Raw genomic sequence first — 26,379 nt, forward strand, 5'->3', positions numbered from 1 at the left:
TGAGTGTACCAGCTTTACTGTATTATATTCCTTTGCCACTGTTTTATTGGGGATATTCATGTATTCAAATAGGTTTGCTTCATTACTAAATACCTAAAATTGGGGACTAATGACTTTCATATGAATGTCACATAATCTACTCATCAGTTAGGAAACACTTTTAGGTTTTGATTTTTATTTTAATTTGAGTAGCGTGGAAAAGGTGGAAACCAAAGGTGAGGAAAGAGCAGGAAATGAATTAATTGTGTAGCTCTTTCAAAGGACTAGCACTGGATGAATTGATGACTTTCATATATACCCATTCATGAATCTTTGTCTGGTTATCATAATGTGATGAAGTTTAAACACTGAGCATCAGTGAGGTTGTTAAAAAAAAATCACTAAATTGAAAATAAAATGTAAACTCTTCAAACTACCATGCTACATTTATACAATAAGTGTAGGTTCAAGGAAAATAAATGTAATCCATACAAATATTCTCCAAATGTTTCCAAAATGGGAGTTAAAAAAACATAATATAAATAGTATTGGGAGAAATGCTGGGAAGAGTATAAGAACTTACTGAAATAAGTTCACTAACATAAAAAATATTCTGTGTTATTTATAAACATATTTGTACAGTTTTGCCTTTAATTCTGCTCACAACAAACAAGGTAGTAACTATACTGAAGCCTACTTTCAACATCCATAACACAGTAGTCCAACTTTATGTATGATCCTGAGATCGGACAGCATTTACGACATAATCCTGAATGTGCAAATGATTATTGATAACAATTTAGGATTTTCAGTTAGTTTCATAGTATGGCACATGCACATTTATTGAAAGCTACATAAATGTATCTATACATTAATGCAAAGGGCCTGTGCTTTGTAAATAGAAGGCACATGTACAAGTTAATAAAATGGGTGACAATCATTCCCTGGTTTTCCCTCAGGCAATACCTTGACCAATCTGATTCCTGAAGAAGTGCTCATGCACGAAACGTCGATTCTCCTGCTCCTTGGATGCTGCCTGACCTGCTGCGTTTTTCCAGCAATACAGTTTCAGCTTGACCAATCTGAGTCAATATGCCTTGTTAAAAATCTATATTTAACTTGGTACTTGTGATTAAATGGTGCATTTCCCATGGCAATGCCTCAACTGATCAGAGTCCACCTCCAACCAGTGAGCACTCTCTACAGTATAAATGTTGTTTTCCCTTACTTTGGCATTGCTTCCAAATTATCTCAATGAAAGCAAAATGATAAACTCATGTTCTTTTCAGCAATATTGAAGGAAGACTTGAGTTTCAAGGAGAATGGGAGATCAATTTAATTCAAGACGTCAGGCACATTATTAAAAAAAACTTTGGAGAACTATAAGAAGATAAACATTACTGATCTTTAAAAAATAAATTAGTTGAAGTGTTAAATTGTAATATTCATGGAGAGATGACCTGACAGAGCCGGCAAAGTTTTATGATAGGCAAATTATGTTTTGTGGATTTAATTAGCAAGATAGATATTGAAAGTGGGGTGGGAGGAAGGGTTTGGTCAGTGGATCTAATATATTTGGATTTCCAAAGGTCATTAAATAAGATGCTACCCAAACTACTAATGTACACAAATGAGGCTTGGGATTGACAGTAATATATTTGCATGGACTGAGAATAAACATAAAGCAGAGTTAAGAATAAATGGGTAATATTCATAACTATTGTTATAACTAGTTGAGTGCCCACAAGATAATTTGTTTGGATCTCAGCTATTTACAGTCTGTATTAATGAATTCGAGGAGGAGACTGAATGTAATGTATCCAAGTTTGTTGACAACATAAAGTTAACTGGCAAAGTAAGGTACAAGAGGCATGCAAAGAAACTGTGAAATTTAGTGAAGAATAATTCACTGATCAAGAAGGTAATATATGTTGTAAATTGTGGAGAAATTTGAAATTAGCAACTTTCATAGAAAGAGCAAATTCATTTTTTTTAAAGTGATGCTCCAATAAGAGTTGTTTGGAAAGGAAGATGTTGGGGTTTGAATCAGAGGAGTTTAACCTGCAGTTACAGTAAACAGTTAGAACAGCAACATGTTTTTTAGTCATTATTATGAAGCATTTGGAGTGAAAATGTATCACACTTTGCAATAATTACATAGTTTTTGGTGGGGCCATATTGGAGTTCTAGATGCAGTTTTCATCCAAAGAAGGATATAATGTCAGGTTTTCATATCCAAAGAAGGATATAATTGTTATGGAGAGAGGGGGAAACACAAAGGCTCACTAGAATATTGGTTTGCAAACTGGAGTCCACAATGCTAGGAGTGATTAGATTAGATTCCTTACAGTATGGAAACAAGCTCCTTCAGCCCAATACTTCCACACTGACCCTTCAAAGGGTAACCCACCCAGACCCATTGCCCTAACCTATATTTCCCTCTGACTAGTGCACCTAACACTATGGGCAATTTAGCATGGCCAATTCACCTGACATGCATATCTTTTGGACTGTGGTTAGGAAGCCGGAGCAAACCCACACAGACACGGGGAGGATGTGCAAACTCCACACTGACTCCGAAGCTGGAATCAAACCCAGGTCACTTGGGCTGTGGGGCAGCAGTGTTCACCACTGAACCACTTTGCTGCCCATGAGGAGTGGGTCCAATGCAGGAGTCTGTAAAATAATATGAAAATGCTACATTTAAGTGGTTAAATGGTGGCTGGAGGAATGTTGTGCTTTCCACCCTTCCCACCATCCCGCATTTATTCCTGCTATCTTTGTGGTTTTGCACTTCTCATGACTGTACTCCCTCCATTCACCTGCTCTTTCAATATTCCCATTCCCTTGGTGAATTCCGCCTCTTCCTCCATTCCGGTAGTGCATCCTCTGTACCCTGCTTTTCCTCAGCTTCTGATCTTTCAATGTTCTATGTCCCCTATGCTGCTGCTCTCTGTCTTCCTGTAAAACATAGCCTATGTGTTGAGAAGCAGGGACACCACCTTACAAAAGCATCATTGCCTATATTCCTTTCATTTTAGGAGTATCATAATATACATTTAGGATCTGAACCTCCTGATCCATTTGAAAAGACGTCCCCTCAATCAAAATATTTGACAACCACTGCATTGTATTTATTCCTGAGGTTAAGATGTGCCCTGTGGAAGAGATTGGGTAAAATGGGTTTATATCCATCAAAGCTCAGAAGAATGAGAGGATGAAATGCAGAAGATTCTTAATGAGCTTGACAGGGTAGATGCTGTTTCCCTGATGGGGAATTGAGAAATATAACGATTATTGTCTAGAGATAAAGTGTTTGCAAGTTAGGGTGAGATAAGAATAGATTTCTTTGTTCAGAATTTTGTGAAACTTTGAAATCACTGCAATGTGAGCTGTGGATGCTTTATCACAGAAAATATTCTAAAATGAGACTTAAACAATTTTGTGTGTGAAGGCAACTGAGAGATTGAGGGAAAGAACAGAAAAGTAGACCTGATGGAATTTCAGCCAAGATATTATTGAAAGATGGAGCAGGATTAAGCAACCATTTGTTCTTTTCCAGTACCATATGTTCCAAAGGTACTAAATAATTATTAATTTTCTGTAATATGCCCAGTATCCTGAATATTTGGAATTAGCATGCCAGAGATACATGATATGTTAACCATTCATTGGACAAGTAAATCTGACCTGAATGGTATAATAACAAGGGTCAGAAAGAGATCAAAGAATAAGTTACAAAGTATTGAAACATTAGGCGCCTAATAATGTTTAATTGATGCTGCCTCAGCAATCCTTATTTCACAATGCAATCACACCTACACATTTCACTGCAGCTGTCCTTTGACTGTCTGAGAGTAAGACTGCTTTGACTATTTGCATGATAGATTAATGTCTGTTCAAAAGCTCAATTGTTCTTCCTCAGCTTCACTAAATTATAACTGCATTTATTAGAGAGAATAAGTAGTATTTTGTATTTGCCAATTTATACAGAATTTAGAAAACAGTATGCTAATTAAATTAAATGTGTTACATTGAAAAAACAGATACAAAATAAGCAAGGGATTTGCCATTTTTTGCAGATTTTTAATAGTATTGGATGTATGGGATTTTTGTTGATCAACTGTCAGCATTTGTCACCATTGCCCCTCTGAATTTGACAGCTATGTCAGGATTTAGCACATGCATAAACCAACACAGGAATCTTGAAGGTGTGACCCATCATTCACAACTTTACCAGACTGTGCTTTGAAACTATACCCACTGAGCCCACCACCCTGAGATGAAAATTAGCAAAATCAATGGAACTTCCTCTTTTTCAATTTCACATTGCTGTTAAAAACTTCATAAGAAGTTGAAACCTGTCTCAGTAAGATGCAAGTGAACTTTTCATGGTGATTCTGCATAATACTACTGGTGAACAATTGATTTGGGTCTTTAAAAAGGTTTATGGGATGCGACTAAATTTCTCCTTTGTGATTTTTAAAAATTGTTTAAATATTTATTCATGATACATCAGCTTATATTGTACCTTGCTGTGTATGTTTAAATATTTCTCTCTGAATTTGATCAGAAGTGTTTTGAATATTAGTGTTTTTAATTACCTTGGTTAGACATCAATGAACATTCTTTAACGTGATTGGCAAATTGATGACCTCACACTGACTCAACAGTGGGAATCCCCAAGAAACAATGTGACATCAATCATGTATGATAAATACTAATTTATTCTATTAGTTTTCAGCTTTATCAGCTCTTGCAGCACTTTTGCATGCCAATGAAGGTAAAGTCCTCATTATAGAGATTGCTTGATCTCCCACTGCTCCAGTCTTCAAGGCCAGCAGTTTCTGTTTCTTCTCTGCTGACTACAAAATCAGGACCATTACCATCATTATTCACCTCAATGTCAAACTCCTTTTTCAAAGGTACAAAAAAAGTACATCTTCAATGGTAACTGAACTTCAACAGCTGCTGCAGCTTCATAGAAACCCAATCTCTTCCTGATTTTTGCTCCTCTTCTTGAAGTTACAGCAGTTGGTTGGCAGAAATTTTCAGAAATATATGTGTATAGAAGTATAATGTGTTAAAATCATTTAAAATAATGACATACCCTAATTCTATTACAATATTGAATTTGATTTGTCAAGCTAATATTTGTTATTTATTTTTGTCTTATGTTCTAGGTTTACTGACACACGTCATTTGCATCTCTATATGCCAGCTGGCATGGGTTTCTTGGCTGCAATAACATCCATCATTTATTACCACAACATTGAAACATCAAACTTTCCCAAACTATTGCTAGGTAGGTTTTGAAACCTGGTACTGCAAAGATCAGAAAGTCTGTGGCATTGTTTCTTTGCATAACTGTTGGGTCAGAAAAGTTGCTTGATATTAAAAAAAATGTCTTTTCAGAGTTAACAGTAACACAAATATTGCAATTTTGACAAGTTGTTACCTTCAAATTTGGCACCCTTGGTGTTCCTGTGTAAGTCATTAGTAATCTACCATGTAGACCAATGTGCTGGAAAGGAGTGATGGGCTTATAAGATCCTAACCTGATTATTTATATTAATGTAAAATCGTTTGTGTATAGATTGAGTTTATTTGCCCAAATTAGAACATATAATTTTTTAAAAATTCAATACTCTTAAGCCAATCAGTCCCAGTATCAGAACAGACAGTACCAGTGGAAGCCAGTCAGTTCATCATGTCTATCGTTATCTTTGCCAGAGTAAACCAAAATGGTCTCCTTATGCACCGTAACAATTGTGTGATTCTGTCATCCAGCTGCTCTATTCAGTCTCTTTATCTATGTCATCCTCTTCTATAAATCTTTATCCAACCTTTCCCCAATCTGAGACACAATAGTGCACTTTGACAAAACTTGCCATTTATAAAACATTTCTCGCTAATTTTCACCTCCCTCTTTTAGGCCAGGCTTTTTTAGATGGCAGGGTTTCCTGGTCCCTACCTGAAGAGTCAGTGAAGAATTAGTTGGTGCCAATAAGAGCTGCTCTGCAATTATTTAATGTTCCAAGGAGCATTATCGATTGAAGATGGGACTTCTGCCCCTCATTTGGGTGGAAGTTCCACTTCGGTGAGCTGCCACTCAATCTGAATGATTGACATGTCTGTAGTCTGAGCAGTAGTAGAAGCTGCAGTGAATAGGATTGAAACTACAATCAGTCCCCTGAGGCCAAACCCCAAAGTGCAAAGAAGTGTAGGGTCTCGGTAAGGGGGGGGGGGGGGGGGGGGGGGGTGGCCAGGTTGGGTGATGAGGTCAAGGAGTGTGATATTAATATAGAAGCATAGAAAGTAGGAGCAGCAGTGGACCATTTGATCTTTCAAGCCTGCTTATCCATTCGTTATGATCATGACTTATCATCTTGGGGTGGCACAGTGGCTCAGTGGTTAGCTCTGCTGCCTTGCAGCACCAGGGACCCAGGTTTGATCCCAGCCTCAGGCGACTGTCTGTGTAGAGTTTGCACATTCTCCCTGTGTCTGCGTAGGTTTCCTCCGGGTGCTCTGGTTTCCTCCCACAGTCCAAAGATGTGCACGTCAGGTAAATTGGCCATGCTAAATTGTCCATAGTGTTAGGTGCATTAGTCAGAGGGAAATGGGTCTTTGTCGGTTACTCTTCGGAGGGTCAGTGTGGACTTGTGGGGCTGAAGGACCTGTTTCCACATTGTACAGAATCTAATCTAATCTAACAGTCAATAGCCTGTTCCTGCTTTCCTCATTATCCTTTGATCCCTTTAGCCCCAAGTGCTATTCCAACTCCTTCTTGAAATCATATAATCTTTTTGCCTCAACTACTTTCTGTGGTTGAGTTGCATAGGTTCACCTCTCTTCAGGTGAAGAAATTTCTCCTCATCTTTACGCTGTATCTTTAAGCTGTTACTCCTGGTTCTAGGTCTCCTTGTCATCAGGAAAATCCTTTCTGCATCTACCTTGTCTGGTCCTGTTAGAATTTTATAGGCTTCTATGAGATTGCCCCTCATTCTTCTGAATTCCAGTGAATATAATCCTATTTCATTCAATTGCTCCTTATGTGTCAGTCCTGCCATCCCAGGAATCAGTTTGTAAATCTTTGCGACACTCGCGTTATAGGAAAAACATCCTTCCTCAGACAAGGAGAACAATATTGCACACAATATCCCAGGTATGGTCTCACTTAGGCCCTTCCATTTGCAGCAAGACATCCCTGCTCCTGTACTTGAGTCCTCCCTCTATGAAGCCCAACATACTATTGCCTTCTTGGCTGACTTGCATGCTTACCTTCAGCAACTGGAGTGCAAGGACACCCATGTCTTGTTGCATATTCCCCTCTCTCAATCTATAGCCATTCAGATAATAATTAGCTCTCAATGTGGAAAACCCCACATTTATGCATATGATACTGCATCTGCCATGCATTTGCTCACTTAGGCAGTGTGTCCAAATCACACTGGTGGAGAGGCACGAAGGAGTTGGTAGGTGGAATAGGAAATGTCTCCAGGGCAAAGACCTTATAGGGTGGGCTCCATCTTTGAAAGAATGTGATTATTGGAGATGACTAGCCCACACCATCCCTGCAGCCTGAGCATGATCATTGTCCTGATTTTCCACTGACTGCTGAACTCTCCCTGACAGCCTGAAAAGTGGAGATGGAGTTGGAAGTTGCCTTTAATTGGTCATTATTTGGCCTTTTAAGAACCTTAATTGGGTGCCTCACAGTTCCATTTTAAAATTGTAGAGAGATCAAGGTGGGCAGGAGGCCAGTGGGAAGGCCATCCAAAGAATTTTATAGACACCTGGCAAACCCATTGACTGGGGACCATAATCATTGCCTGTTGTGACAGTTTTAAAGCGATAACTGTCTGTCATTAACTTCTCAACTAGGAGTATCTATTTCCTTACTAAGCTTTTTAAAGGCATCATACGTTCTAAAAAATAAACCTTCTTATCTTACTCCCTAAATAGTACGTTTTCCTCATAATTTTGGATTATCATCACAGCTATAATCCTAGTGATCAACTTAATACAGAGAAATGACTTGAATTTATGTGTGAATATTTGTGCAATAGTTTCATTCTGGTCATTCAGAATGGAGGAAGCTATAGACTATATAATAAAAATTATGCCACTGTAAATCTTCCTTGTTGGCATTTGGATCAAAATGACAATTTATTGGATTAATGAGGCCAATTTGTGGAAATTAATTACCAAAGCACTCCCTTGGGCATTATTAACGTTGTTCAGCTGTAACTTGATAGAATTGTAATCTGAATGAGTCAATTAAATGTGTAATCTTAAGGATAATTACTTGAATAGCGCAATTGTTGGGTAAACATTTGGACTTTAAATGGTAGTTTTGCAGTATAAAGAGCCCTTTATACAAGAGGAACGTTAATACATCAGGACAAATGATCAGTACTGTAGCTGTTGTGTATTATTGCTCTACAGAATCTAACATATAAGACCACAAGATTATAAGACAGAAGGACAATATTAAGCCATTCAACCCATCAAAACTTTTCTGCCTTTCAATGATTTCTGATAATCGTGAACTTCACTTTTCTGCATTTTCCCCATACCCCTTGATTCACTCACTGATTAAAACCTGTCCATTTGCATATTCTTAAAGACCAGCCTTGACAGCTTTCTGCAGTTAAGAATTCCACAGATTCACAGCCCTCTGTGAAAAGAACTTCCTTTTCATTGCTGTCTTAAATAGGTAAACCCTTACTCTGAAATTTTTCCCTCCGGTCCTAGACTCTCCCAAAAGGTGAAAGAATGCCTTCACATCTATCCTGCCAAGTCCTTTAAGAATCTTGTATGTTTCAATAAGTTTCCTTCTCATTCTTCGAAACTCCAATGAGTACAGGCCCAATCTATTCAATTTCTCCTCAGAAGAAAAATTCCTGCATACCCCAAATCAACCCAGTGAGACTTCTCCAGAGTTTATACTTTCCAACAGGAGTTAGAATCAGATATGTGAATCCAAGCTATTTTGTTCATCCATCCCATGGACATTAAAGTCAATTGTAATCCCTCAATTGTTTTTGGAGCTGAGACAAAAGCATGTTTACTAATGAAAGCAGGCATTTATCCTAATTTATCCATTAGAACAATTAAACTTTGATGCAATTATTTTCTACTTATTTTAGAAATGGTTTGAAAGCTTTTGCCTCCATTACTCTGGATAGGAGTATGATCCTATCCCAGTTCTGAAGAAGGGTTACACCCGAAGCATTGACTTCTGCACCTCCTGATGCTGCCTGGCTTGCTGTGTTCCTCTAACCTCCTGCCTCTCTACTTTGGATTCCAGCATCTACAGTTTTTTTTTGTCTCTAGGAGTATAATCCAAGCATTGCTCATTTTTTGTTTGGAGAAGAATCCCTTAACATTGTTTTAAAGTTCATTCAACTAGTTTAAAAAATATTAGCTTTCATGATATATCCAGTAGTGTGAATGAAGGGAAACCATTAGATGTAGTGGCTTTGATTTCTGAAAGATGCCACATACATGTTACCTCAATATAATACTTTATAGCATAGGGTAAAGAATTTTCTAATGCACAGAAACTAGTGAGTAGGGAAAATAGGTAATTTTGAAGTTGACAAACTGTAATTAATGGGAATGCAGCAGGGATGATTGCTGGGGCCTCCTATTTCAATCAATAATAAAGATTTGTATAAAAGGATCAAGTGTGGGCTAGTCAAACTTTCTGATAAAGCAAATAAATGTTGAAACAAAGGATTTGCAAAGAATCAATATGGAGCCATTATGACACAGTAGGAAGCCATTTGGCCCATTGAATCCAATAATATAATAACTAATTATAGTAGCTGTCTGTAGAGCAATTCAGTCATACTCATTGCCCTGCTCTATCTCTGTAACGCTAAGTTTATGTAGTGATAGTTTAAGGTCAGCCAGATGGACCTCATGGAATAGGAGTTCCTTGACTAGGGCTGTTAATCTGGTCCAATCAGGGAGCCCTGGCTGACAGATAAAAATCAGTGTCAGACATCCTGACGGTCTGAAAGCTGGATCTGAGAGACCTGGATCAGTACCATGGAAATTGCATGTGTGGATGACTTGATGACAGGATACTGGCCTCAGGAAGTTATTTCAGTGGCAAAGAGGGCAAAGCGTGCTCCTGGAAAAATTCACATGCAACAGTTAGCTTTAAGCTGGGATGAGTGTTTTCTGGCATCATGTCGTTATTTGGAAAGGTTAACTTGTTTGAGCCTGCCATCAAAGACTAGGCCCAGTTTGTAGATAAAATGTCTTACTCTTTTTACAGGCAAATGTCTTTGGGACAGGTGCAAAACAATATGTAGTTCTCCTGAAAGCATGTGGACCCCAGCTTTTTCTGTTATTATTCGCTATCATTTTTACCCCACAATTCAAGAACTGGGGAATCCATGTCAAGATTTTTGACGAGGTTAAGATGATTGGCAGAGATGTGTGACTTTAGTTTAACCCTTAATGAGATGACAGATTACTGGTATGTGGATTTAATGAAGTAACCATGGAAAAGCACCTATCAACTGAAACCCTGCTAGACTTCAAACAAACACAACAACTAGCTTTATCTTTGCAAAATGCAACAAGTGAGGCATATAAGTTGGAGGGTATTCCAATAGAATTAGACACCTTTGCCAGTCCAACTGAACTTGGGGAAAACCACTTGAGTGAAAACAATTAGATAGCCTCACTCAAGACATATCCTGAACAGAGGGTCTCTAGGTCAACCCACAGCAAAACCCCAAGACAAAGCCAAGCCTCGGCCAAATGGTGAAAACTTTCTTCAGGATCCGAGCCAGCAAGTCATTGTAGTTGCTGCCGGTTGACGGACTCAAGACAGCAAAAGAGTCCCACTAGACCTAAATGGAACAAGGAAACTCATAGACTGGTAACGAAGAAAGTGCATGCCCTGGAAAGTCCACCTACATCTGGTTTGGGACTGTGAAATTGCTTAGCAAGATCCAACTCAGAACCAGTTAAAATAAATGTCTGGCTAAATGGTCACTGGGTTGTAATGGTAGCTGTGAAACTTGCCCTGGACTCCAACCCTCAACTTTGCTCATAGGTGGCCCAATGGAGAGGAACACCCAACAGCATATGCATCTAGAACTTTGGGCTAATGCAGTGTGTAAATGCACCCATATAGAGAAGGAAATTTAGCGGTTATATTTGGAGTCAGGAATCTCCACCAATACCTTTACGGACATAAATTTGTAACAATAATGGATCACAAACCTTTGCTAGGTCTACTTAAATAGAATAAGGCAGTGCCACCCAAAGCTTCAGGTTGAATTCAGCAGTGGGCTCTAATACTTAGTGCTTATAATTACAAGATGGAACACTATCCAGGAGGTCAAGTCCTGAATGCGGATGCATTGAGCCACCTCCCACTGGCAGATAAACCACCTATGGTACCACAACTGGAAGAGTCCATAAAGGTCTTAAACAGACATCCAGATTTGGTTGACAATTTCAGACTTTGGATGCAGAAAGATCCAATCCTGACAAAACTGAAACAACCGATGACGATGGGGGAAACCAAAGAGCCATCTCAAACAGAATTGAAACCTATTTGGACCGGCGAGACCAGATCACAATAGAAGACGGCATATTATTATGGGGAGCAAGAGTGATTGTCCCGAGCAAAGGTCCCTGCCAGATACTGATTGAACTCCACCAGAGTCATCCAGGGGTATCCAAAGTGAAGATGTTGGTGAGACGTTATGTCTGGTGGCCAGGACTGGATGCAGACATAGCTACATTGGTTGGGCAGCCTCCAGAATGCCAAAAATTACCCCATTTGTGAGAATGACTCAGTTACATGTCGACTCTGCCAGTCCTTTCATGGGCTCAGTGCTCTTAGTCATTGTGGACGCCCAGTTAAAGTGACTAGACATACAGAGTTCATTGACAGTGATAAAAAAACTGTGTGCATCTTTTGCAATAGATGACTCCTGGAAGTGTTAGTCACAGATAACAGGCTATCATTTATCAGCAGGGAATTTGAGTATTTCCTAAAGCCAAAAGCATTTGACATACAATCCATCATCCAATGCTTTTGCAGTAAGAGCAGTCCGACCTTTGAAGGCAGGCTTTAAAGAAACAGCCTAAAGCTTCACTGGTTAACACACTGTCCTGGTTCCTGTTTGATTATAGGACCACCCATTATGCAACTACAGTGATAGCTCCACAAATGTTGCTAATGTGGAGAGGACTCCACACGAGGTTAAATCTGATCAGGTTAAACCAGAGGAGAGGGTGAAATTGCATCAGGAATGACATTGATGGACACAGGACTCCCATAAGAAAAAGAGACAGTTTACTTCAGGAGATGAGGTTTGATGTAGGAACCAAAGGAATGGCCCTGCAGGGGACTGTAGGAGCCACGGTCAATGCTAGGTTGGGTCCAGTTACATGTAAAGTTTGGGTGGTACAATGGTCCTGAACAAGCATGTGGACCATATAAAAGCTGCAAAACGTACCCACCTCCTTGGAACTGTCAAGTAGGCTGGCAGAACCCATATTTTGATCAGAATGATGTTTCAGGCAAAAGTCCTTCATCAGGGCTTTTGGCTGAAATGTCGATTTTCCTGCTCCTTGGATGCTGCCTGACCTGCTGTGCTTTTCCAGCACCACTCTGATCTAAACTCTGGTTTCCAGCATCTGCAGTCCTCACTTTTGCCTGACAGAACCCATGGGTACTCCCTCTCCACCAAGCAATGAAGAGATCATGAAATCTGCGATGGACACAGTGGATGTCATTGCCTCAATGTCTTTGTCCCTGAAGAAGAGAATGAATTTCTTCCGAGATGGTCCAGGCAGGCTTTAAAGAAGCAAGATACTGTGTGTTACACATCCACATCACCCATATCTGAGGCAGAGTCAGAGAACCTGACCTGGTGCTAAAATTCCACAGGAGGAGCTACAAAACAAAACAACTGGCCCATGTCCTCAGTCTCAGATGGGGAGGGGTATAGTGATTGTAATAAGGTCAGCCAGGTGGACCGCATAGAATATGGGCTGTTACTCTGGTCCAATCAGGGATCCCTGACTGACAGATAAAGAAAGGTAATGCCAGACACCCTGACTCTCCGAGAGCAGGCTCTGACGGAGCTGAATCAGTGTCAAGGACCTCCCACTTGTAACTAAAGGATGACTTGGTGATATCATACCAACCTTTTGTGGGGTTACTTCAGTTTATTTTCCTTAAGGTCCTATTGAATTTTCTTTTGAAATCCTTGATCATGCTATAAGACGTAGTATAGACAGGTAAGGAGACATAAACTAAAACAACCAATTCACTTCTCTGTGCACTGTCAATAAGTTATTTTGAAAAGCTAGTTGCATGTGTTTTTAAGCAGACTTTAATGGGTTTTAATAAAGAAGATATTTGCTTCCATGCTCTCTCCAAAATCTAAATGCTACTTTACACACCCTGTACAGATGAAAGATGTAGTTAAACAGTAAAGTGCACTTCTAGGTAATTGTAATCAACCTGTTCAGGGATGATATAACACACCTCCTGAACGGATAGGAATTGTACCTGGGCCTCCTGTCTCAGAGATGTAGTCACTACCACTGCACCACAAGTACACTTCTATAATGATTAACCCAGAAGAATAATTAACAGTAAACATGTTTAGCTCATTGTAGGATCAACCGTCCTTGAATTGCAGTGACAAAGGGTATCTTCTCCACTCCTGAATTCTAGTTCCAATAGCTGAATTCAAATATCAGGATTTCTATAGGAGTTTTTGATTAGATGAGTGTTCAGCTGATCATGAAGGTAGGCCCGTCCGGCTTTGCATCAATAAGGCCATTTTCTTTGTTGATGGATTTGGAGTTTTGGAATCAGGTTGATAAAGTTTAGAAATACTTTCCAGATTTTGTTCCATAAAAAGCAAATATGGCACAGCCTTGTTGCTGCTGACATTCTTGCAGTTTTCAATTAACTCTGAAAGGCTGCTAAGGTCAATTCTGGATTCTCCAGATCAAAGCCAATATCCACAGCTGGTTTTGGATACATGAACAGTACTTATATGGAATCATGAAGGCCATTTCTATGCACACTTTATATAGGTAGCATTATTCCCAGATTTTCTTTTCCAAACTTTTGATCTTTTCAGATACAAACCCACTTTCCCTGAATTATGCTCCAGTACCAGACATATGGCAAAACCATGTTCTGCATGAGAAATCTGCAGCAAATGAATATAAATAAAATGTATTATTTAACAAAGTGAAAATTGAGAGTGAACTAAAAATGGTTGAAGCTGAGATCTCTGTCTGGTATTTAGTGTCTTGTTTATCTTTCATGTGCTATCAGTTTCTGCTCACCTGGAGAAGGAGATTAAGCTGTACAAGATAGGATAGTTCAGGAGTGGTTTTCATAGAATCATATAAACCCTAGAGTGTGAAAAAAGACCATTCTGCCCATTGAGTCCACACCAACCCATCAAAGAGCATCCCATCTGAACCAACCCCCAATCCTATCCCTATAACCCTTGATTACCACCTAGTCTGCACATCCCTGGACATTATGAGCAATTTAGCCTGGCTAATCCATCTAACTGGCGCATCTTTGGACTGGGAGGAAACTGAAGCACCTAGAGGAATCTCACACAGACACAGGAAGAATGTGCAAACTCCACACAGACCATCACCCAAGGATGGAATTGAACCTGGATCCCTGGCCTTGTGACACAACAGTGCTAACCACTGAGCAACCATGCCACCGCACATTCATTGTTAAGGGGTCTAACTCAGTCAGAGTTTCTGGGTTTATGTTGAAAATGAATCTTCAAACAACAAGTATAAATTTCGGATAGGCTTCATCTGAGCATGTCCTTTTAAGGATGGCTCCCATCTGTGGTTATTCACCCTGGAACTCCCCGGAATTTTTCATTTAGTCCATGTTCAGTAAGCATAGGTCACTTGATTTTTAGTAACCTTTTTAACCGTTCATCAGCATCCATTTTAAAAATACAAAGGCAGCTCCAGAAGCTTCCAAAGGAAAAGAGTCCATGTTGAAAGCTGTTAGCAGGACATGCCTCCACTGGGCATTACATCCAATTACCAGTTTTTAACACCACCATACTCTTGACCAGTCTCTTTTTTAAAAAAATCAATTTGAAAGTATGTGTGGTGGTGTTAATATTCCTTGAAAGTTTATTTTCTTATTTTTGCAGCTCTTACTTTCTACCTTTGTTCTTTTATTTCTCCACAACATCAAGATCACTTCATTTTCTTTTGCATTTCTATGTGCTGTTTCTTTTAGTATTTTGTTTTCTTTCTTGTCATTCATGGCTGGGTTTTTTTGTCTAGTACAACTCTTGCGTTATAAACAGTGTTATAAACAATGTTATGAACTCTTTTCCTTATCATGTTAAAATCTTGTTGAACAGCTTCTACTGATCTTCTGTCAATTTACCCAGTAGCAAACTCTACCTATTACTGGATAATCTGTTCTGCTTGTGGCTTTAGCTCATAAAAGTTTGCATTATTTTATTGCTATGGTATTTGCAACATTGTCCAAACACAATGGAAAAGTGGACAGAATTATGAAAAGCAATCAGCTAAATAACTTTAAAATCCTATGATACATTTTAATAAAGCAGATGTTGATTTATTTGTTCATTAAACAGGTACATTATTATTGATAGGCATCATACATTGTTTATTTTTGATAAGTATTAATATTTAATTGAGGAATCTTGCACTGAGTTAGGGCTAACTAGCAGGATAGCCTTGATGTGTTGAATGGCCTACTTAGTTTCTATGTAATTTGCCTTTCAATTTGATCTGAGTGCATACCAGAAAGGATTGAAGGGCTGTGCAAGTACTGTATAGCATAGATTGTTGGGAGTCATGACAAGATAAATAGGCCTAAGAAAACAATAACAGCAAGTAATCCAACATCTTAACCATAAGCAAAGAAGTATGACTGAATCATCTCGCACACTGTTGTTGGATCAGTAGTTACATAAAGACAGGGGACAGGTTAAATGCACAGGTAAACTTTTGACAGATATGGAAAACATGAGGTCAACTATTTCAATAAGCAATGTAGAAAAGCAAAATATTACTTGAATGGAGAGAGACTTCAGAATGTTGTGCTACTGCAGATCTGGATGTCTTCATCCATGGAACATTCATGAAAATCCATGGAATGCGCGTACAGTAAATAATTAGAAAGGCAACTGGAATGTGGCTGAGGGGGAATGGAATATAAAAAATAGGGAATCATTGTTTCAAGAGCACAGGGAATTGGTGAGAGCGCATTTCAAATATTGCACACATTTTTAGTCTCTTCCTTTTTAGGAGGGATTTATTTGCATTAGAGACAGTTCAGAGGAGATTGACCACACTGAATCCTGAGATGAAGGGGTTGGCTTATGATGAAATGTTGAGCAGTTTGGGTCTTTGTCCTTTAGAGTATAGAAGAATGATTTAGTAATATATGCATGAATATGTGGATGACAAGGTATGTGCTAAAGAATGTTTTGCATCATGACAGAATTTAGAATTAGAGGAATACCTTCAGAGTAAAGGTCACCCATTGAATATTGAGATGACGACAAATGTCTCTCTGACAATTAAAATTCCATACCTCAAACAGCTGTGGAGGCTCCATAATTGAATATATTAAAGGCTGAGACACATATTCAAGATATGTTTTTGAACTGGATGAGAGTCAGCGATTATGGGGAGCAAGCAGTAGTTGAGGCTACAGTCAAAGTAGCTTTAAGAAAGCAGATTCTTATTCGTTGTGTACATATTGTCTTATGTTATATCCTTTCCTGAACTGTCACTGTATCAGGCAGCACATGACACTCCTAATACTCTCCTCTGCAATCTGCAGTAAACAGTTGAATTTTCTGAGGCAAACCTCTATTGTTGGCAGGGAAGAGAATTTGCCCAGAGTCTCTTGACCACTGAATCAGCTCAATGAAGACAACATTGAATGAAAGTGCACATTGCTACATTGGTAATCATTTCTGCAGCTACTTCCACAGCTCAAGTCATTGGAGAATTCTGCAATTGTCATCTGTGCAGTGTCTCAGTAAATAATTCCACTGAAATAGATTTATGCAGGTCATGCCTGCTTGAGCTAATTTGTTAGAAATCCCACAAGCCAGATGTTAGTACAGTGGGTGGATTAAATAGATTATGACAAATACGCGTCAGAAACCTTTAGGTTTCCCATGCTCTACCTTGCTTAGGCACATTACCAAATTAAAGTTATATTCATTGTCTTTGTGTTATAGGACCATACTCTAGAGCACGCTTGATCACTACATTATTAATGAAGCGCCAAGAGCCTTTCCTGTTATAAACAACCCATTAAGTTTGAATTTAATTTAAATTTGAGTGTGATAAGGTAGGAAATTATATACAGTTATTGTAATTGAGTTCTTTCTAAACTTTACTTTTAAAACATTAAAGTCCACTCAGGACAAAATAATACCTAGAAATATGAATAGAATTATGTGTAGCCAGTCTAATTTTGTAACGCTGTAATTTATGGCAACATATTCTGATTATGAATTGCTCCAGTTATCATCTGGATGATTTCATAGGGACATTTAATGGGAAATGATTTGCTTCTTGTAATTCTGCATCACAACACTGGGGTTACAATATTGTAGCCCAAACTCCACCGATATGCAAGAAGAATGGTAAAACCTAAAACAGATAAACCTTATTTTTCGTTTTGTTGTACTAATTTTCAAATTGTGATATATCCAAATTGTGATATTAGTGGGATATAAACACATTTTAACCTATTTATGACAAGGAGCTACACAGGAGGCTGCTAAATAAAATAAGATGCCATGGTGTTCGGGGCAAGTTAGTGGCATGGATAGAGGATTGGCTGACTGACAGGAGGCAGGCAGTGTGGATAAAGTGGTCTTTTTCAGGATGGCAGCTGCAACTGAGGGCGTTGTTGCTAAGTTGGCAGATGACACAAAGATAGGTGGAGGGACAGGTAGTATGGAGGAAGTGGGAAAGCTGCAGAAGGACTTGGACAGGCTAGACGATAGATGCAGAAATGGCAAATGGAATGCAAAGATAGAAATTGTAAGACAATATACTTTAGTCAGAAGAATAGAGGCGAAAACTATTTTCTAAACTCAAAAGATTTCAGAAATCTGAAACACAAAGGGACTCAAGAGTCCTAGTTCAGGATCCTCTTAAGGTTAACATGCAGGTTCAGTTGGCAGTTAGGGAGGCAAATACAATTTTTTTTTAGATTCCCTACAGTGTGGAAACAGGCCCTTCGGCCAAACAAGTCCACACCGACTCTCCGAAGAGTAATCCACCCAGACCCATTTCCCCTAACACTACGGGCAATTTAGCATGGCCAATTCACCTAACCTGCACAGCTTTGGACTGTGGTAGGAAACCCATGCAGACATGGGGAGAATGTGCAAACTCCACACAGACAGTTGCCCAAGGTGGGAATTGAACCCAGGTCCCTGCCACTGTGAGGCAGCAGTGCTAACCATTGAGCCACCGTGCTGCCCCAAATGTTAACATTCAGTTTGAAAGGGCTAGAATACAAGGGTAAAGATATGCCGCTGAGGTTGCAAAGGACCATATTTAAGACCGAAATAGGTTCTTGACTAGTCAGGAGTTCAAGGGTTACAGGGAGAAAACAGGAGATTGGGGTTGAGAAACATTATCAGCCATGATTGAATGGCAGAGTAAACACGATGGGCCAAATGGCCTAATTCTGCTCCTATGTCATATGGTCTTAAGATTTTTTAAAAAAAAACTAAGACATGAAATCAATTAGAAGCAAATCTGGCACAAACTTTTCTCAGAAAACACCACAGATATTAATTACAGATAGAAAATAAGATTTGTTCAAGATTAATAGGGAAAATATTTGAATTAAAAGATCAACAAGATCCATTGGCTAATGACAGGAAAACATGAGTTTTATGGAGTGCCTATTCCTGTTCTAATGTTTCTGATTCAGAACTTCTTTAACATAGCGATATGTTAAAATTATGACAGTTTTAACAGCATAGGCAGCAAAGCAATTATTGTCACTTAAAGCTTTTTCTTTAAAATTTCTGGTTTCCATAGGTATAGGACTTGAATAACGAGCTTAACTGCTCACAAAGTATCAATTGCTTTATCTGTGGGATAAATAGCTTAATTCAGTTTGCATTTTCATTATAACTTTCTAAAATGTTGATAGCAGTAATGTGTGTTTATTTTGCAGCTTTACTGGTCTATTGGATCTTAGCATTCATTACAAAAACCGTCAAGTTTGCCAAGTTTTGTGAACATGGCATTGGTCTAAGTCAACTCCGGTTCTGTATTGCTGCACTGTTGGCCATATTATATGGTATGTTGTTGGCTGTGGAAGTCAACGTCATCAGAGTACGGGTAAGTGAGCAGCCACTCTTGCACCTTTTCTTCTCAACTTTGTAAGGGAGTATGGCAACTGGCTTTCACAAGCTCATCCAAACAGCCATAATGCATCTACAGTGCCAAAGAATGAGGATCAACATGTTAGTTGATTCCAAGGCATCTCATATGAACCATGTACTCCCCTTTTATACAAATGAGTTTTACTGCACAATCACAATTAGACATGGAAACATAGTAGCAAGACTAGGCTATTTAGCAATTCAAATCCATTTTTGATGGTGTTCAGTGAGATCTTCATGGAACTATATCTTAACTCCGTCCATCTGCGCTGCCTCTGTATTCTTGACTATTGAAAATCCATTAATCTCAGATTCAAAATTATTAACTGAATCATTACCTAATTTGTAGGTGAGAGTACCATGATTCTACCATCCTTTGTGTGAGTAACTGTTTTCCTAACTTGCCTGTTGAGTAAACAACTCTAATTCTAAACATACGTCCTCTGGTCTTAAACACTCCGACAACAAATACAGGTGAGAAAGTAATTGTTCAATCCTGACATACTTCACTTAAAATATATTTGTTCACTCACTCTCCCTAGTCTGGAATGCTAAGGTAATTCTAACAATGCTAGAACCGTTCCTGCTAGGAATAACTTATTCAGTACAAATCAGAGCAACATACTGGATAGATATTCACTACTAGTCCATTTAATCCACACATCTAGCTTCCCATATGATTATCATGATATACATTAGTAGCTGAATCTATAAGGAATCTAGTAGCTGAATCGATAAGAAATGTAAGTTTGAAATTTTTTTTGTTATGTTTGATTCAGTCTCAGACCAAATTCACCAGTACATTAATCTACCAGATGAACAATGAGGGTCCACTCATGACTGCACTGCAAGTTAATGGGAATTGTTTTTTTAAATCTATTTTTCTGAAACTTAGCATCTATCTTACAGTTTATGTTGTAAAAATTTAGGTTGGCCTGACTCTTATTTAACATGGAGAGTATGGTGACCAAATAGCATCAGATTCAAAACTTCTCAAAGTCAAGAAAAGTTCTTCTGATTTTGCCCTTAAACAGCAACACCTTCGTTCTATGTAATTGCATCTCATTAAAGCCCCAACTCACCCTATTTACATCACACTTTCAATTTTCCTCTCCTCCAACTAGACAGCACAAATTCCTGACTGCTAAAATGGAGTGAGCTTGGAGGCTGCAACTCACCAGATGGTAACCAGACTAGATATAACCAAGGTTACTACAGGAAGCCAGGGAAGAGATTGCCATGCCTTTGACCATGACCCTTGCATCCTCACTGTCCACTGGAGTAGTGTCAGATGATTGAAGGGTGGCAAATTTTATTCCCTTGTTCAAGAAAGGGAATAGGAATAATGCTGGGAGCTACAGATCAGTCAGTTTTACGCCTGTGGTGGCCACTATATTGAAGAGGGTTTTGAGAGGCAGAATTTATGATAACTTGGAAAACCATAGCTTGATTAGAGATAGTCCACCTGGCTTTGTGAGTGGCAGGTCATGCCTAACAAACCTTATTGAATTCTTTGAGGATGTGTCAAAACATATTGATGAAGGTAGAGCAGTGGATGTGGTGTACATGGAGTTTAGCAAGGCATTTGATAAGGTTCCCCATAGTAGGCTCATCCAGAAAGTAAGGAGGCATGGGATACAGGGAAATCTGGCTTATAGAAGGCAGAGGATGGTAGTAGATGGAAAGTATTCAGCCTGGAGCTCGGTGACCAATGGTGTTCTGCACAGATCTGTTCTGGGATCTCTGCTCTTTGTGATTTTTATAAATGACTTGGATGAGGAAGTGGAAGGGTTAGTAAGTTTGCTGATGACACAAATGTTGGTGGAGTGGTGAATAGTGTGGAAGACTGTTGTAGGTTGCAACAGGACATTGACAGGATGCAGAACTGGACTGATAAGTGGTAGATGGAGTTCAACCTGGAAAAGTGTGAAGTGATTCATTTTGAAAGGCGAAAGTTTCATGCAGAACACACGGATTCTTGGCAGTGTGGGGGAACAAAGGAATCTTTGGATCCATGTCCATAGATCCCTCAAAGTTGATAGAGGTGTTAAGAAGGTGAACGGTGTGTTGGTTTTCATTTGCAGGGGGATTGAGTTTAAAAGCCGCAAGGTTATGCTGCAGCTCTATAGAACCCTGGTTAGACCACACTTGGAATATTGTGTTCAGTTCTGGTTGCCTCATTATAGAAAGGATGTGGAAGCTTTAGAGGAGATTTACCAGGATGTTGCCTGGACTTGATGACATGTCTTATGAAGTAATGGTGAGGGAGCTAGAGCTATTCTCATTGGAGTGAAGAAGAATGAGAGGTGGCTTGCCGGAGGTGTGCAAGATGATGGTGTGGAGATGCCGGTGTTGGACTGGGGTGGACGATGTTAAAAATCACAAACACCAGGTTATAGTCCAACAGGCTTATTTGGAAGTCCTAGCTTTCAGAGCGTTGCTCCTTCATCAGGTAGCTAGTGGGTCAGGATCATAAGACACATTTTGGTTCTTACCTTGCTTCCTTAGCACTTACTGAATTTAGCATTGATCTACAGGCTGCCAGCCTCTGCACTTAATCTCTCTCTTTTTGTACGGAAAGGCAGGCAGTTTGTGACAGCAGGGCAGCATTAAACATTCAGTCAATCAGTCAGATTGCACCTTTATAGTGCTGTGTTACATCAATGTCAGTGTTGCAGCATGTGTCAGCAACATATGTGGCAAAGACTCCGCATGTGCTCTGAACAAATGGTGATGTGTGCAAGTCAAAGGGGAAAGGTTCTTAATGCAGTGAAGGGAAATTACACTCGGTCAAGAATTTGCCTATTTACACTACAAGGGTTTGACCACAGTCAATCCTGCACGTCACGAGCAAGCAGTCTACAGATTAGTCAGGGTGCTGTTGAGAAGCAGTTGGGATGGCGATGGAGGACAGCTTTTCATGCTTATGATTAGATAAAGCAAGCATTGAGTATGATGAAAGTAGATTGAAGGGCAGTTAGTCGTGATGTCTGAGCAGGAGAGATGGTGAGGTGTCCCCATTGAATGAGTAGGAGGTGCAGAAAGGAAGGGTTTACAATTTGGAAACATAAGGTGAGGGTGAGCCCTGAATGATACTGAGGGTTGTGCTCCGTCAACCTTGGTGAGATGTGTGTGCAGTGACAGAGTTAAACTAATTACTGTCCCTTGTATGTGAAATAGAAGAGGGAAGGCAGCGACAAAGTATGGATGGGCATTGACCTTCTTGCTGCACTGTTCGGTGTTCCTTTAGAAATATGACACTGACTCAATGCTGTAATTTCTGTCCAGGCTGATGGGGGAGTCTGATAGTGTGGTCTTCTTTTGTATGATGAAAGAAAAGGGTACCCATCCTCTCCACTGCCATGTCTCTGGTACCACACTAAAATGATCCTCCATTTATTTCCAGATACTTGTCCTTGTAATGGGGAGGTAGTCACTTTCCTCAGTGACATTTTCACTGTTGACCACTTTAGTGTGAAGAGTTGGTCCTCACTTGCAGCATGTAAAGTGGTGTGCAGTTGGGCGTTAAATGTGGTAACAAAGACATGGAAGCTGATGGGTCCCATTAGTGGCGAGCATTTTCATCTTAATTGCCACACATTTCACAGGGAATATCAGTATCTCATTTGTGTTAATAATGAAATGAAAAATGGAAGATCATGTGAGAAACTTTGCCCTATTTCAAGACTGGCTGGATGCAATGAAACTCACTTGCCACTAAACCTTAATTGCAAATGGGAAAACTCAGCTCCAAGTAACTTATTGTTTTTAAAATAATGTCAACAAAGTCTAACCTCTTCAATCATAGCCAAAAATGGAATTGCTGGAAATACTCAACAGGTCTTGCAGCATTGTTGAAGGGAGAAAAATAGTGTTGATGTTTCAGGCCAAAAACCTTTCTTCAGAACCTCTTCACACTGGCACTAGGCTTCAACTGCATACTTCATCTGGACAGTGTCATGATCATTCCGCTGGCAAGTAATGTAAATGTAGTTACTGATGCAACCCATTTCAAGTGAGAAAATCACATGTTTATCAATTTGGAAAAATTTGCAAGATAACTGCCTATGCATTTTGGTGCATGTTGCATGTAGGTCACAAGCACAGAGCCAGAATTAATTCTAATTTAAATGATTGGAAAGAATGGATCTTACTTAAACATGTGTCGGCCAAATTTATTTGCAGAATAAACATTAAAATGGTGACATTTTAAAAACTTCACTCTTGATGTGTCTCTCACCAAATAGTAGTGGAGGCTGCAAAGTCAGTCTCACTGTGTTCTAGCTCTGTTTCTGAATTGCACTGTTGTTTAAACGAGTTGGATACCAGGAGAGAGGTTTTCAAAGTTCCCTTTAGATCGAACCAAATTGAAGTAAAATGAAACAGATGAATTTCACTGCACAGAACATAAATCTTGATTTTGAAGAGTTTAATACTACTGGAGAGACTGAATAAACCACAGTATAAAAATTAGTTTTAAACTCCAAAATAAAATAACTAAAATGCATGAATTATGTGGTTGCAAAATTGTTTGAATCTGTGCAGAAATGTAATTAAAATAGAAACAAATTACATCATTTCAAATCCTCAAGTTGTCTTAAGTTGCTTCAGGACCAATTAATTACCTTGAAGGTCATTGCTATTACTAGTTTGTGATGCAGCTGATTTGCACACAATGAGCTGAATTTAACGACTGTGGCGGAGGCCCCATTCACTGAATGGAAATCCTGTTACAGCCTTTTCTGGCTGTCTCAGCAAGAATAAATGCCGACCTGCTGTCAGGGTATCCATGTTTTAATGGCAAATGTCACATAGCCTCAAGATTCTGGCCAGTCAGGTAACTGGCGGATCTTCATTGCCAGCAGTGCTACTGGGACAAATGGGGACAGCTGGGACTACAGGTGACCAGAAGCAGCAGAAGTGATGCAGGGCCTAGAAGAAAGTGAGTACTGCCAGATCACTGGGACCATTCCCCTGGGAGACATTGTGGAAGGCCTGCAGAAGTTTTTCATTGGGATTTCCCTGTCCATTAAGATGGTGGCATCAAAGAGCCCTAGGAAGATGGTTGTGGTTGTTGGACATCAGTCATCTCAGCTCCAGCACATCTTTGTAGGAGTTCCTCAGGGTAGTGTCCTAGGTCCAATCAACTTCAGATACTTCATCGATGACCTTCCCTCCATCATAATGTCAGAAGTAGAGATATTCGCCAATGATTGATACTGAACATTGTGCAATCATGGCTCCTCAGATACTGGAGCAGTCCATGTTTAATTCAACAAGATCTGGACAATATCCAGGCTTGGCCTGAGAATTGGCAACTTGGCAAGTTGCATCACACAAATGCCAAGCAATGATCTTCTCCATTTAAGAGACTATCTAAACACCACACCTTGGCATTCAATGGTGTTACCATCACTGAATCTTGCATGAGCAATATTTTGGGAGTTATCATTGACCAGAAACTCAACTGGACTTATCACATAAACATAATGGCTGCAAAAGCAGATCAGAGGCAAAGAATGTTATTGGAAGTAACTCAGCCCCTGACTCCCAAAGCCTATCTACCATCTACAAGGCACAGGTCAGGGGTGTGATGGAATACTCCCCACTTGCCTGAATGTGTGCAGTTCCAACATCATTTAAGAAGCTTGACACTATTCAGGACACAGCAGCCTGCTTGATTGGTACTCAGTAGCAGCAATGTTTACTATCTACAAGATACTCTGCAGAAATTCACTAAATATTCTTAGACAGCACCTTCCAAATCAACTGTCAACTCCATCTAGAAGGACAAGGGCACCAAGTAGATGGGAACACCGTCACCGACTATTGTCTCTCCAAGCCACCCATCATCCTGACTTGGGAATATATTGCCATTCCTTCAATGTCACTGGGTCAGAATCCTGAAATTCCCTACCTAAGGGCATTGTGGGTCAACCTACAACACGTGGACGGCAGCAGTTCAAGAAGGCAGCTCACCACCATCTTGTCAAGGGCAGTGAGGGACAGGGAATGGATTTGGCCAGCCAGCAATACTCATGTCCCACGAGTGAATTTTGAAAAAGCCCTTTTGTGGGATAAAGGTGTTCAATGCAATCCACCCCCTTCCTAAAGCCTTCAGAGAGGCCATCAGAATATGTCTGGCAACCAGCCTAGTGACCTGAGCCCAAGCAGCAGCAGCAAATTGCATCCCTTAATGGGCTACTTCAGTGACTTGTGGCAGGTTGAAGGCTCACCTCAACCTTCCCTGCCTCTGGCTTAATCCTTGGTTTGGTGTGGGGACTTGTGAAGCTGATAGACATTCCATGCTGTTCCTTTCCAACTAATTATGTGATCCCCTCCCCCCCCAACTCTCACCCTTTCAAACGCTGCTCAGCGGTGGGGCATTGCATTAAGTTCTACTGAATTTGTCTGATAAAAGAACAGTTCTGTACATGAGCAGGTAAGCTATACTTATTTTCCAGTGTACTGAAAATCTCATGTGTTCTTTGACGAGTATCTGCTACATCTTCAATTCCACTTTTCCTTGGGGTTACATTCAATTGGCAGACTCCCTGTGCTTTAGTCCTGGAATGAAGCTAACATCTAAAACCTTTGACACCAAGCGCAAGCTCACTCTTCAACTGGGCACCTATTTATTCAACTATTGTTTTTAAAATATAGGACAAACTGCCTATATTTCTTTCTGCGAAATTATACAAATTGGTAGGACAAATGAGGAGACACAATATAAAGCAGAAGGTGTAATTCTAAAGGGGTCACAGGAACAGAGTAATCTGCTGTCATTGTTACACAAACCATTGTTGGCGCATGTAGAATGCTGGGCTTTATAAACAGAGGCATAGAACACAGAAGGGGGGAAATTGCATTGAGACTTTATAACACATTGGTTCAGCCTCTGATGCGATTTTGGATCCAGCAGTATAGATTATCTGATGCA

The 26,379-nt window shown here is 39.6% G+C and overlaps 1 protein-coding gene across 6 annotated transcripts in view; it reads left to right on the plus strand.

Moving 5' to 3' along the window:
- abcc8 (ATP-binding cassette, sub-family C (CFTR/MRP), member 8) overlaps positions 1–26,379 on the plus strand; it is a 225,890-nt gene that overhangs the window by 15,182 nt on the left and 184,329 nt on the right. For all 6 annotated transcript variants that reach the window (XM_072592226.1, XM_072592229.1, XM_072592230.1 and 3 more), the window contains 2 exons: positions 5,163–5,284; positions 19,229–19,395. In XM_072592226.1, coding sequence (XP_072448327.1) covers positions 5,163–5,284; positions 19,229–19,395 — 289 coding nt within the window. The remainder of the gene's footprint in view (positions 1–5,162; positions 5,285–19,228; positions 19,396–26,379) is intronic.

This window comes from Chiloscyllium punctatum, chromosome 22 (genome assembly GCF_047496795.1).
Source record: "Chiloscyllium punctatum isolate Juve2018m chromosome 22, sChiPun1.3, whole genome shotgun sequence".
NCBI lineage: Eukaryota > Metazoa > Chordata > Chondrichthyes > Orectolobiformes > Hemiscylliidae > Chiloscyllium > Chiloscyllium punctatum.